This window comes from Herpailurus yagouaroundi, unplaced genomic scaffold (assembly GCF_014898765.1).
Source record: "Herpailurus yagouaroundi ecotype Mexico unplaced genomic scaffold, PumYag 142, whole genome shotgun sequence".
NCBI classification, from domain to species: Eukaryota; Metazoa; Chordata; class Mammalia; order Carnivora; family Felidae; genus Herpailurus; species Herpailurus yagouaroundi.
The window spans coordinates 713,090-726,187 of record NW_024412397.1 but is presented as its reverse complement, the minus strand read 5'-3'; the positions used below and the strand labels follow the sequence as shown (position 1 = coordinate 726,187).

Sequence of the window (13,098 nt, the reverse complement as noted above, 5' to 3'; positions counted from 1 at the left end):
CGTCTGTCACGGAGCGGAGGGGGCGGGGGCGCGGAACGACTTAGCACCGAGCACCTGTTGCACAGTTTCCGTTTGAATCAGCCTTTGCTTATAAAAATCTAACCGGTTCTGAGCAGTCTGCGTGCAGGGTGCTTGACGGGGGACCTTGTTCTGTCGCCAGCTACACGGCTACTTGGAGAACGAGCCGCTCACGCTACAGCTGTTCATCGGGACCGCTGACGACCGCCTGCTGAGACCCCACGCCTTCTACCAGGTGCATCGGATCACGGGCAAGACCGTGTCCACCACCAGTCACGAGGCCATCCTGTCCAACACCAAAGTCCTGGAGATCCCGCTGCTGCCGGAGAACAACATGAGAGCCATGTGAGCTGCGCCCGCGGGGCTGGGGTGCTGGGGGCTGGCTCGGGGGTGTGGCCTGCGTGCCCTTCCCTCCTCTGCATCTCTGCCCTCGGCTTAACACCTGGGCAAACCCCAAACATTTGTGGCGGTGGATTTGCTCCAGGGCGCCGGGTGCTGTGGGCCTTGCGCTTGGACGGTTCGGTCCCCCCGTCAGCGTGCCCTCGTGCCTGATTCTCCTCCTGAGCGCAACGCCCGTTCATTCCTGAACACGGCCACCACCAAGGTGCACGGGCCAAGGGGCAAAGTCAGGCCTGCTCGCTAGTTCCGAGGGACTGACCCGTAAACTGAGGACTGACCTCCTGCGGGAGTAGGGCCTCCGTTCACAGCCTCCCGTCCTCCTCCTGCCCGCACGTGGCTCCTAGGGTCTCACGCAGACGGTGGGCCTCTCGAGGGCAGGGTGGGGCGCCCTGGGCCTTGCCCCAGGGACTGAAAGACGGTCTGACCCTTGTTTCCGGCAGCGTGGACTGCGCCGGGATCCTGAAGCTCAGAAACTCGGACATCGAGCTGCGCAAAGGGGAGACAGACATCGGGAGAAAGAACACCAGGGTGAGGCTGGTCTTCCGGGTCCACATCCCGCAGCCCAACGGCCGGACGCTGTCCCTGCAAGTGGCCTCGAACCCCATCGAGTGCTGTGAGTAGCGGAGCTGGCCCCGTGCCACATGCCCTCCCGTCTGGGACCTCGCACAGACTTTTCCCATCAAGTGTGTCCATACCGATGTGCAGCCGCTCTGCTCCCCGCCTCTCGTGGGTCGTCCCCCGAGGCCCTGACCTCGCTGGCATTCAGGTTCACGGGCTCCGCCCACCCTGCTCCTCGCACCCGCGGGGATCACAGAGAGGAGAGTTTGTCCTGAACCCCTGAGATGGGTGCTCTCGCCCCATTCGAGCAAATCCCTAGGTTTTCAGAAACCTGAGCGGTGGGGTTGGGCGTCTGGTCCACTGGGCTGAGCAAACCTGTTTCTCAGCCCTTGTATGACAAGCCCATCTTCCCCGGCAGCTCCTGGCTTTCCCTCATCTTGTCTTCCAGCCTTGGGCCTGAGTCCTCTGCTCCTGCGGGGGCTCGGCCGCGGCAAGGGGTCAGGGTCCTCCGGCAGATGAGGTCGTTGGTGGATGCCCCACGAACGCCTGTCCTCAGCACGGCTTCTTTCCTGGGCCTGGGGGTGGGTCACCAGGAAGCATTCTGTAGGCCTGCCACACCCACTGGCCGCTGCCGGAACATCACCTTTCCAGGGCCCCTCTTCTCTCACCCGGTCGTGGCTGTCTCAGGACACTTACCCGTGTCCCTGGCTCACCTGCCCGCCCGTCTCAGTGGGGGTGTCTGGGTTTGGTTCCCTCACCTCAGCCCCCGGGGACCCCGTCCCCCTGATGGCTGTCTCATGACCCCTGTGTGGAGCCCCACGGACACCTGTCCCCATGCCTTGGCGTGGCCTGTGGGTTAGCTGCAGGCGGCTCCACGTGTCTGAAGTATGGCCTCCTCCCTCGGGCCCACTGGTTGGGTGAGAATGCATAGTGGCCAGGGAAGTGGCCACTATTTCTGCCCGGAACAGCCTTGGTGCCCCCGCCCCCCGCCCCGCCCCATGTCCTGTGCTTTCCAGACGGCCTGACTCCTCACGCTCAACGCCTTGCTGCCTGGCCTTGTCCCAGCAGACCCCTGCCTCTCTTGTCCGCCACTCCTGGCTGTGACAGGGCCTCCACCACGAGACCCCACCCCTCAGTTCACGCTGGGCCCGCGCCCCCACGGCGCCCAGGGTGGGGTCTCGTGGTGGCACCCAGCTTCCAAAGCCCACACCCCGTTCCCACCATGACAGGGTGTCCCGAGGGGGGGTTCCTTACCCGGGGCAGTGTGTCCTATCCAAGCAGAGGCCGGGGTCACCCTGGGGGGCCGGCACGTTCACCGCACAGAGGCGCGCACTCAGACTGCACATGTGTGCACGCACCACTGAAGCCACGATCTTCGCGCACACACGAGCTGATGAGCCTTCGCCCCTGTGTGTGCGTCATCACGCGGACCTGCCCTGGAGCAGCAGCCGTGAGGGCGACCAGCTGTCGCGTGCGGTCGCCCTGTGCTCCGAGTGCGTGACGCCCCCCCACCAAACCCCGAGGAGCCCGCGGAAAGGGCCCGTTCCTGACCAGCCGGCTGACCCTGGGGCGCCCTCCCGGGGCTGTGGCACGAGGTGGGGCCGGGGCTCCAGCTCATTCCCCCTGTTGTGACCCCGCGCAGCCCAGCGGTCGGCCCAGGAGCTGCCCCTTGTGGAGAAGCAGAGCGCGGCCAGCTGCCCCGTCCTCGGCGGGAAGAAGATGGTCCTGTCCGGCCATAACTTTCTGCAAGACTCCAAGGTCATTTTCGTGGAGAAAGCACCAGGTATCTCTATAACAGACTGTCCGCGTGTTTCCCGCTTTTGCCGCCGGGGTGGGGGGTGGCTCCCAGGGGCGGAGCGGGGCCGCTCTGGGGTCTCCACGCCGCACAGCAGGAGCAGATCACCGAGCTCTGGGTCAAGGCCTGTCCTTAATGTGGCCCACATCAGCGGGTGTGGGGCCGCCCCCTGCTCCCTGGCCGTGGCGGGCCCTTGGCCTGGCCCGGTCACACGTCTGCTTCCTGGCTTTGGGTGGCTGCTGCTCAGGCCGTCTTGGGAGGCGCTGTTCTGCCCCGTGTAGATGATGGCTTCTCGTGTCAGAATCACCGCCTTGGGAGGTGAACATCCTGATGCTCAGTGGCCGCAGCGGCCGTGGGACCCGCACTTGGCTCGGCGGCCTCCCCACACCCCCGTGGCGTCCTTCAGGCCCCAGAGATGCAGAGGCAGGTGCTGCTCTGGGCTCCCAGCCGTGGTGTGGTGTGTGTGTGTGTGTGTGTGTTGACTGCTGGGTGGCAGGTGTAGTCTTCCGTGTGCAGAGCGGAGCCCAGGTGTGCGGCAGGGTGGATGCAGGTGTGTGCACGCCCGCCCCGCCCCAGGAGAGGCCTCTGGGCGCTCATGAGAGTAAAGCAAGGCGGGGGGGGGGGGGGGGGCAGGTGACAGTGCGTGTGGCCGGTCCCTCTGGAAGCTCTGGGCAGCTGTGGTTTGGAGGCCGGTCCCCACTGAGCTGGCCAGGCAAGTGCCCCCCACGGTGCTGCCACCGCTGGGCTGCAGGGGGTCGCGCCCCCGCTCAGAGTTTTCCGGAGAGCACGGCTGCAGGACCCACGCTGATGCCAGAAGCCACAGCGGTGCCCCGTGTCCACAATGGGGTCTTGATTTTGCGCAGGAGGCTTAAGTGCCTCCGTCAAAACGGGCCGGCAGGTCCTGTGTGCTCAGCTTGTGCCCGTGTAATCACGCACGTGATTGGAAAATGTTGTGAATTATGGAGAAAATCGGACCAAATGTGGCGATGATGAGGAGAATTTGCATTGCTGGACACTGTTTTTCGGAGGAGGCTAATTTTGAAACGATTTAACCTTTTGAGCTTAAACACACGAACGAGGACGTGGGGGGGAGGGTCGCCAGGCGCTGTGCTGCGACTTGGCCTGAGTCACTCCTTTTCTGGCTGCTGCACGAGTCCACGCGGCTTTCTTCCTCCTTCCTGAACAGTCGTCACCTTGGCGCCACGGCAGGACCTTCGGGCGCCTCCTGGGTGCTCCCCGCCTGGTGGGCACCGTGTGGCTTCTTTGGCGGGGCGGGATTCACCGCCCGGCCGTCCTGATCGGCCCCCGCGTGCGTGTCCACTCCAGGGCCTCGCGTGCCACGTGGAGGCTGGCTGCGTGGGGCCCTCCCCCTCCCCCTCCCCCTCCCGTGGCAGCCGGCGAGACGTGGGTGTGGGTGGTGACGTGGTCACAGCCTGTGGCCACCACCAGCAGGTGTAAACACTGTGCTTTCACGTCCGGACGCTGTCGGTGGCTGCGTGTTCGTATTTAAGAAGATGGTTTGCGTGTTCACACGTGTATGTGAAAGTCACGTTTTCAAAAGAGAACGTTCTTTCACCTTTGACTCCAGGCACAGGTGGCCCTCGTGCCACTCCTTACGCATCCCGACGCCCTCTGCAGCCGTAACTGGGCTTTTCTTAGTTGACTTTTTGGAGATACCGCTAAAGCCAATTTAGGTCAGGGCCGAGCTGTTCTCTAGGCTTCCGACGAGGTCACTGCCCTGTTGTGCACTTCAGTCCCTAAACCACCAAGGCCGGAATGTGAGCGGAGAGACCTTGTTGTGGGAGTCCTGAACACGGGCACTGTTCTCCCAGCCGCTGGGGCGTCTCCGGGGCGCCCCCAGCCCCCGCACCAGCAACCCAGACCTTTCTGAGGGTTTCACGGGGCAGTTCCTGCCTGGAGGGCCAGCCACAGCGGCTACGCCTCCATGAGAGAAGGGGGTTGGAGAAGGGTCTCATGGCACCTGTGGCAAGAGCAGCAGTCAGTGCACGGGAGCCAGGCGTCCCGGTAGGTGGCTCTGGGCCTCCGGTGGGCGTCAGCGGGTCCCTCGGGGCAGCCCAGGCAGGATGAGGGGCTGCAGGGACATCAGGATGTCACACAGGACGTGACAGCACAGAGCTCTGGCCACGTACGTGATGGTGCTTTCCAGAAGAGCCCTGTAGTTTTGGGGGGGGGGGGGGCCTTTACTGTGTTTTGCAAAAGGCCCCGGGATTAGAAGAGCCTTTCCTTTGAGGACTGGGGTCAGTGGCCGTGGCTCGCACATGAGACGGCGCTGCTGAGCGTGTGAAAACCTGAACTCACTTACCCAGCGGGGCCGAGAGTCCAGTGCTGGATGGCTGCGTCGAGGGCTTGCCTGCGGACATCGTGGACATCCCCGTGCGGGAGTGAGACACTGACCGGCCCTCCCCCCCCATCCCTGGTAGTGAAGATCTCTGGAGCTGCCCTCAGCAGTGTGTATCGAGCATGTATTTGAACACGCGTGTGTACGTTTGAATCAGCCCGGAGGACCCTCACACGTTCCACACGTGTGAAGACATCGCGTGGAACGTGAACCCGCTCTGCTCTGGAGGCAGGGCTGAGGTGCCAAAGCCGAACGTGTCACTGGTTTGGATGTGCCAGATCACGTCCCTGACACCGGGGCTGCAGGTGGCTCCGAGCGGGCTCCTGCCTGTTCCGTGGTGATTCCTGAAAACCGCAAACAGAGCCTGTTTCGGCTTCTTGGCCGCACAGCAGACCTCACCCAGACTTAGAGGCTTCAAGAACAAGCCCTTCCTTTGCCGGCAGTCGTGTGGACTGGACTCAGCCCGTGGCCGCTCCCGTGGCCCCCGTGAGCTGGCAGGTCGGCTGTGTTCTGTCTGCACGGTCTCGGGCCCCACCTGGCGTCCTTAGCTGCTGCCACGCCCACACGTGGGGCCTCTGAGGTGTAAACGTGGAAGCCAGTTCATCGGGCCGCGGTGCGAGCACCCTTCAACGCTGGATCGCTCCCTCGAAACCTCTCCGTGGGGCGCTCAGACGCCCCCCCCCCCCCCAAGGCCCCAAGCCCCAGGTGGCTCTGCTGTTCTGTCCCATCAGCGGCTCCTCCTGGGCTGAGCCGCCGGCCAGTGGGTGCTCTGGGAGGCGGCACACGTCCCACACCTGCTCCCGGGTGGGGGATGGGCAGAGGGGCCCTTGATGGGTGCACCCGGTGGACTGGACGGTCCGTGGGGGCGGCAGCGGCCCCCACGCCCCTTCTGGGCCCGTCCGGCAGTGGGCAGGGAAGGCGCTCAGCGGGCGGTGAGCCTGAATCCCCGGGCCCCGCCCCCGGCTGCACCTGCACCGCCCCTTTGTGATCCTCACCAGCCTGCTTCTGAACACCCCTAATCCTGGTGCTGTTGTGAACAAAGTCCTTTCGGGGGTCCGGGTTCAAGGTGAAAACGCTCGTGGGAGGGAGGGGGCTGCGGGGTCACCACACCTCCCTCCCACGGTTGGAGATGTGCCCGTTTGCTCCAGAAGTAGGAAAATGACCACTTTGCCGTAAGAGGCTTCTTTGGGTGCATCCTGGGGGCTGAGTGTGGAGGGGGAAGTGTGGGCCCCTGGCCCGTTGGCTCCCTGAGCTGTCCGTCCTGGGCCTGTGTGTGTGTGTGCGTGTGGCACGGCTCACTCCTCACCTGTGCCTCCCGGACGCTCTCAGACCATCGGCACAGATGATTTCGTGTTCACGGGCGAGGCTTCAGGCCGTGGCCCAGAGCAGCGGAAATCTCACCTCCCAGCAGAGGGGGTGTGGGGGCCTTAGGTGATGTTTCTTTTTAAGTATGCACCCGGTCGCAGCACAGGCCTGGACTCCAGCGGCCGGTTTAGGAGTGGTGTGTGCAGGGTGCCTGTGTCAGGGCGTGTGTGAGCAGGTGTGTGTGTCAGCGTGTGTGAGTGAGCAAGTGTACGTTGGGTGTGTGTGTGTGAGGTGTGTGTGCCCGTGTGTGAGCCCATGTGTGTCAGAACGTGTGTGAGTGACCCTGTGTGTGTCAAGGTGTGTGTGTGTGTCCGCGTGTGTGAGCGAGCAGGTGTCTGTCAGGGTGTGTGTGAGCAGGTGTGTGTGTCAGTGTGAGTGAGCCCGTGTGTGTCAGGGCAGGTGTGTGAGCAGGTGTGTGTGTGTCAGCGTGTGTGAGTGAGCAGATGTGTGTCAGGGTATGTGAGTGAGCAAGTGTGCGTTAGGGTGTGTGTGTGAGGTGTGTGTGACAGTGTGTGTGAGCCCGTGTGTGTCAGAGCATGTGTCAGTGAGCAGGTGTGTGTTTCAGTGTGTGTGAGCCTGTGTGTGTCAGAATGTGAGTGAGCCCGTGTGTGTCAGGGCATGTGTGTGAGCAGGTGTGTGTGTGTCAGCGTGTGTGAGTGAGCAGGTGTGTGTCAGGGTGCGTGTGTGAGCAGGTGTGTGTGTCAGTGTGTGTGAGCCCGTGTGTGTCAGAATGTGTGTGAGTGAGCCCGTGTGTGTCAGGGCACGTGTGTGAGCAGGTGTGCGTGTGTCAGGGTGTGTGTGAGTTCACATATGTGGTCCGTGGGTGTGAGAGGGGGACGTGTATATGTGATGAGCCTCCTGTTGTCCCGGGGTGTGGCCGCCCCCCCGCCCCCCAAACCGCACAGCGTGGCGGTGACAGTGTCGGGAGCCCCGGGTGCCCACCGCTGGGCAGAGCCTGCAGGGTCGTGTTCCGCTCCCTCTGGTGGTGGCGGCCACGCCTCCTCCTCTGCCCTGCGCTGTGGCCATGGCTGCGGGGCTTCTGGTCCCACTAGCTTGGTGTGTTGGTTCTGAAGCGTTTCCAGAAATTTCCCAGGTACGGATGCCTCCAGCCGACGGTGCGGCTCGCATGCCCGCGGGTCATGACTTGGTGAGAAAGAAAAGGGTCTCCTGGCGTGGACGTGGGAGGGACGGGAGGATGGCCGTCCACACGGACAGGCACTGCCACCTTTCTCCCCTGGGTCAGCGTGCCGAGGGGATGATGTCAGGCAAGTGTTCTCGGGCAGCCTCTGAGGTGAGAGTCCCGCGGGCCTGGGGGCCCACGCGGGCACCGGCGTCCCTGCACTGCATCACCTGTGACCGTTCCCAGGGCTGGTGGTTCTGGAAGGCGCCTGTCTCCGCTGAGCAGAAGGAAAACGGCAGACCGGAGGGAGCGCCATGCCACGAAGGGTTTTTCCTTACGCTGCGGCCTTGGACTTGAACGCTGGCCCCACGGTTACACTGAGACGTTTTGAGTGGTCTCAGGAGGAGCCCAGCCGGAGAGGAAAGTCAGCTGGGAGCATGGCCGGTGCCACAGGGCAGCCGGTCCCAGACTCACCCTTCTCCTGGCTCAGCTTCCCTCTGCTGATGTCCTGGGAGGCGACCTGATGCCCGTGGGGAGACACAGCTGCAGCCCAGCCCGGCGGGCCTTCCGTTCCCCTGCAGGGTTGTCCTGTGGGGTCCCGCTATGGTCTCTGGGGTCCACACCCCAGGGATAGGGGCGGCCAGTGGAGGCTCGGTGTGACCTCTGTGCCTTCCCCAGTCCTTCCTGCGGCCTGGTGACCCCAGCACTGGAGGACCTGTCCGCAGGCCCCCACGGGGCTCCCCAAGCCAGACCAGAGGCCTTGCGTCCCTGTCGTGAGAAGGTTGTCACCGAAACTTCTTTTCTCTGGGCTGGTGACCAGTCTTTCCCTGAGGTCTGTGCCAAACCACGCCCAGCCCCCCACCTCCGATTCGGCACCTCGGGGACATCCAGGACGTGGGCACACGTCCCTCTGAAGCGGGGAGGGAGGCAAGTGGAGGCACCTGGGGGGGGGTGGCAGCTTCCCACCTCAGTCTTGGTGGGAAGGGGAAGGGCACGGGAGGGGGCAGGTGTCGAGAGTGCGAAGCTGGACGGAGGCCGCCTCGGAGCATGCCGCACGCAGCCCTTGCACGACTTCTGTCTTGCGTTCGCTTTGTTGAGATACAGCTCACAGAGCACACAGCTCAGCCACTTAAGGTTCAGTGGCTTTTGGTGTGTTCAGAGCCAGGCAGCCATCCTGCTAATTCCAGAAATTTCCCAAATAGACTTTACCTGTTAGCCGTTAACCCCGTTCTCCCCAGCCTGGCCGATTCAGAGCTGACTTCCGTCCCCGTGGCTCTGCGTGCCCCGGACGCCGCCCTGGAAGGACAGGGCCCTGCTGTGTGTAGCTCCTCGCGCCCACAAAGAGCGCGCATCAGGACTCTGTCCCCTTTAAGGCTGGGTGGCTTCCTGTCTTGTGGATGGATGGCGTGCTTAGCCTCCTGCAGCGGCCGGACTCTGGGGTCGTGCCCACCTCTTGGCTCGTGTGCTCCAGTGACCGCCTGTGCACGCGTGGGCCCCCTTCCTGGGGCACGCACCCAAGAATCCCACGTTCGGCCACGTGAGGAAAGCCCAGGCTGAGCCCCAGGCCGATGGGTGATTTCCTTCTCACTCTGGAGTCTTCTGCAGGAAGCAGGCTGGTCGGAGCAGCTCTGGGGGCACCCCAGGGTGTGAAGCCTGGAGGGGTTTGGGGGGCCTGGGGGGGGTGAAGACAAGCTGTGTGGGGACCCTCCCACTGATGGGAACAACCCCGGAGCCCCCCGTCCTGGCCGGCCCCGACTGCTCCGGGGTCAGGGTGCCGTCTCCCCCGTGGCGCCCACGGGAGTGCAGAGGGACCTCCTGTTTGCACCCCGCTCGCTGCCTTTCCTGCCAGCCGGCAGCCCGGGGACAGGGCGCTGCGGTGCTGGTCCGCGCCTGTCTGGGCTGAGCCCGCTCCCAGAGCCGGCAGCCAGGCGCGGAGGGGACCGTGTGCGCGGCCAAGGGCCCCAGGGAACGAGGTCCCACCACTCAGGCGCGGGGTCCTTCCGACGGGGGCTCCGCGCTGTTTCCGTTCTGGCCGTCGGCCAACGCTGTGACTCGGTCGAAAGCCAGTCACGCGTCTGCGCCTCCTCGTGCCGGGGACTCGAGTGTGCCTCCGGAAAGCAGCCGCTGCTCCCGCGGAGGCCGGGGACCTCCACGTGTGGCCCCGTCCTCCCCTAGCCGCCCCGGGAGGTGTGTGACTAAGAGCCGTGCTGTGGAAGCCTCGGGGCGGGTGTGGTGGGGAAGCCTTTCCGATGACTCACGCGGCAGGGAGTTCCCTAATGGTTTGGAACATTTTTCCTTCTGGGCTTGCGCACAGTTTCCCCGCTGAGGCCCGCGGAGCTCTTGATAAGGCCGCAGCTCCGAGGCCGTGCGGGGCCCGCCTACCCCGTGCAGGCTGAGGCTGTGCTCAGCCAAGGAGGACGCCCCGAGGCCGGACGGCAGGGCCCCACGCCCCCACCTCGGGGGGGGGGGGGGGGGACACCGGCGACGGGGTCCTGCTGGCACCCTGCCCCAGGGAACCTGTCCGTGACGATCAGCCACGCTGAGTGGCCGCGAAGCTGCCGTCCTGATACACAAGCGGACAGCCACTCGTTTAGGGCCCTTAGTGGAAACAGAGGGACCACGACGTGCTTGTCCCCATGGGCTGTGATTCAAACAGACACGAAGACTCGGGGAAAACAGGGCCAGAGCCCTGGGCCTTTGAGACCGCTGGTTCCCGCCCTGCGGGGTCTCCAGAAGCCCGGCTTTAACCAGCGTGTCCGGATGGGCCTATACTCTGTTAGCGCGTGACTCTCGGGATCGGTGTCTGGGAAAGCTGACACGCGGCGTGCACGGTGGACCGTGTGGCTCGCCGACCCCGGGCAGCCGCTCTGACGGGGGGACCCTGCCTCTAGGCCCAGGAGGGGCTGGAGGGGCCGGAGGAGGCCTCTGCTGGAGTGCTTTCTTGGCCGGCGGGCCCCACAGAGCCTTCCGTCAGTTTTCTTATTCAGATGAGCCTGGAAGGTGTTCACAGGGAGGCCGAGTCTGGTCTGACCCCTCCTGGAGGACGGATGGGGTGCTCGGCCCCCTTGTTGCCATGTCCCTGGCCCCTCATGGGCCTCGACCTCCCTCTTGCCCCCTGTGTGCTCTCTGTGCCTCGACAGGAGGCCTGGCCACACTCGAGAATTCCTCAGGGAAACTCGAGCCGTGGTTACCACCAACGGGCAGAGACTGGGCAGTGGCCAGGTTTGTCCCCGCTTATGACTCCCACAGCTGTGTCCCTCTGAAGTTGTTTTAAGAGGCACAGGAACATAGGAGCTGTGCTTACAGGAAGAGTAATTTTGATTACCTTAAGCAAGCAGCGGGTGGGGACCCTGCCCACGGGGCCAAGGCCCATCTGGCCTGCGCGGCCCGGACGAGCCTGCCCCGTCCCCGAGCTCGGCCCCTGGAGCCGCATCCCTGGCTCACACAGCTCGGGACCTTCCGCCAGCTCAGGGACCGGGGTTCACAGAGATGCTTCCGCACCCGCGCCCTGGGCTCACGGGGCTTCAGAAAGTTAGCTGCTTTGTGGGTCTTGATGCCTTTAAGAACAGCAGGGTGTATTTTTAGTTTCCTGTTATGTTTTTCTGGAGGAGACGTGGATGCTGCTCCCTTGGGCCGCTGGTCTGCATTTTATCACCGAGTGGGTTCATCTGGTGGGTAATTTGTGCTGGGACTTCAGGCGTCCCGAGAGGCTGGTGTGGTCCTGGCACACAGACGCTGCTCCGGGCTCTGTGTGACTCACATTTCCTCCCTCTGTCTCCACCCTCCACCCCTGCCCGCCCGCACTGTGAGGCAGAAAAAGGAGATTTTGTCTACTTTATTTATAATTTCTGAATTGTAACGCACGTACATCTCTTCTTTGAAACCAGAATGGGAGCGGGAACTGTGGCTGGCTGTAACTGTTTGGGGACAGACTTCACAGGAGATGGGGAGGCGGGAGGTCTCGGCAGGAGACGGACAGCTGTTAATTCCAAGTAACCACCCAGCCGGGCCCCGTCGCGCTGGCCAGCCATCGAGGGGCTTCCAGAGGCCAAGAGCTCGGTTTGCAGTCGTTCCTGCCAGTGGGCTTCTCGAAGCTCCCTCCCTCCAGGCCTGGCCCACGGGACACTGAGCCCTTTCAAGGCCCATCGGGAGCCTTTCTACCTTTTTTTTAAAACACGCAAACGGCCGTTGGGGCAAGGTTAGAAATACCACGCTCTGCGTTTCTGTGTCCCGACGTGGCGAGAAGCGGTCACAGAAAGGATTCTCTCGCTCAGCCAGCAGCTACTCTGAGCAGAGGCGGGATTGTGGCTCCCGGGCCCCGACTCGTTACTCAGAGTAACTCTGCTCCCAGAACGCACGCGGTAACCAGGTCTACGCTTCCCGCTGGTGCACCTGGAGCTGGAGCCGGCGGGTCTGAGAGCCAGGACACCGCCCGGGTCCAGGTCCGGAGACCACGCGCCGTTTACCGGGTCACCGGCACGTCTCCTGTGTTTACGAGCCCTCCCGTGGGTGCCTTGGGGCCGGGGCGGCGAGCCTGTGGACGCGGGCAGGGTGGGTTTCGGGACGCTCGCTGCCCGGGGCTCCCTCCCACGGAGCCCGGGGTCTTCGGGCTCCACAAGGCTCCTTGCCCCCGCGTGTGAGCCTAGCGCATCCTCTCCGGTGGCCACGCTCACACGACGTTTTGCTCTCGCGCATTAGCAGCCAGCACGGTGCGAGTGGACGGGGCTGTGGTCTCCGGGGTGGCCCACGCCTGGTCGAGGCAAGGGGATTGGGGTGGTGTGCTGGACCGGGCACGCGGGTAACAGCTTTCGTTCTGCCCTTCTCTTCCAGACGGTCACCACATCTGGGAGGCTGAGGCAAAGACGGACAGAGGCCTGTGCAAGCCGGTGAGTAGGGCTTCCTGCGACACGAGCCGCTGGAAACACCGGGGTCAGGGCGCAGCACGCGCCAACGGCGTGAAGGGCTTCCTGACACCAGTGCTCTTAGGACCCAGACCAGCCTGGGGCGGCACAGCGGGTGACCCGTAGGAGGGGACCCCGCACAGGGGAGCCTGGGACCCTCCTGCGCGGTAACTGCTCCCGGTCACGTGGCGGGCACCGTGGGCACAGGGCCTTCGCCACCCTCCTTGTCGTCGTCGCCAGGGGCCCGCACACAGCGCCGCCGCCGTCCGCCAGGAAGACCGGCTGTTCTGAGCCGCTGAGCGGGCGTTGCACCTGCCCAGGCTCGCCGGGACGCGCGAGGCTCCAGCAGCGTCCTTGGCACGATCTCGTCTCCCGCCACTCGGTAGACTCTTGTTCTGAACGTGAACTGGCTGGATGTGAAGGCGGGTCTCCGTGCTGCTGATTCCGTTTTGCCAGTTAGCTGGCGCACTTGCAGGCGCCGGAAGGTGGCGGGGCAGGTGCCCGGGCCTCGCTGGTGCCGCCGAGAGGATCCCGGGCCGCAGACGCCCGGCACACCCACACCCACCCACACCGCCTTTCTTGG

At 64.3% G+C, this 13,098-nt stretch overlaps 1 protein-coding gene across 1 annotated transcript in view; it reads left to right on the top strand.

The window, feature by feature from the left end:
• NFATC1 (nuclear factor of activated T cells 1) overlaps nt 1-13,098 on the top strand; it is a 93,455-nt gene that overhangs the window by 27,998 nt on the left and 52,359 nt on the right. The window contains exons 3-6 of the mRNA XM_040479515.1: nt 161-363; nt 858-1,030; nt 2,618-2,758; nt 12,445-12,500. Of these exons, the coding sequence (XP_040335449.1) occupies nt 161-363; nt 858-1,030; nt 2,618-2,758; nt 12,445-12,500 (573 nt within the window). The remainder of the gene's footprint in view (nt 1-160; nt 364-857; nt 1,031-2,617; nt 2,759-12,444; nt 12,501-13,098) is intronic.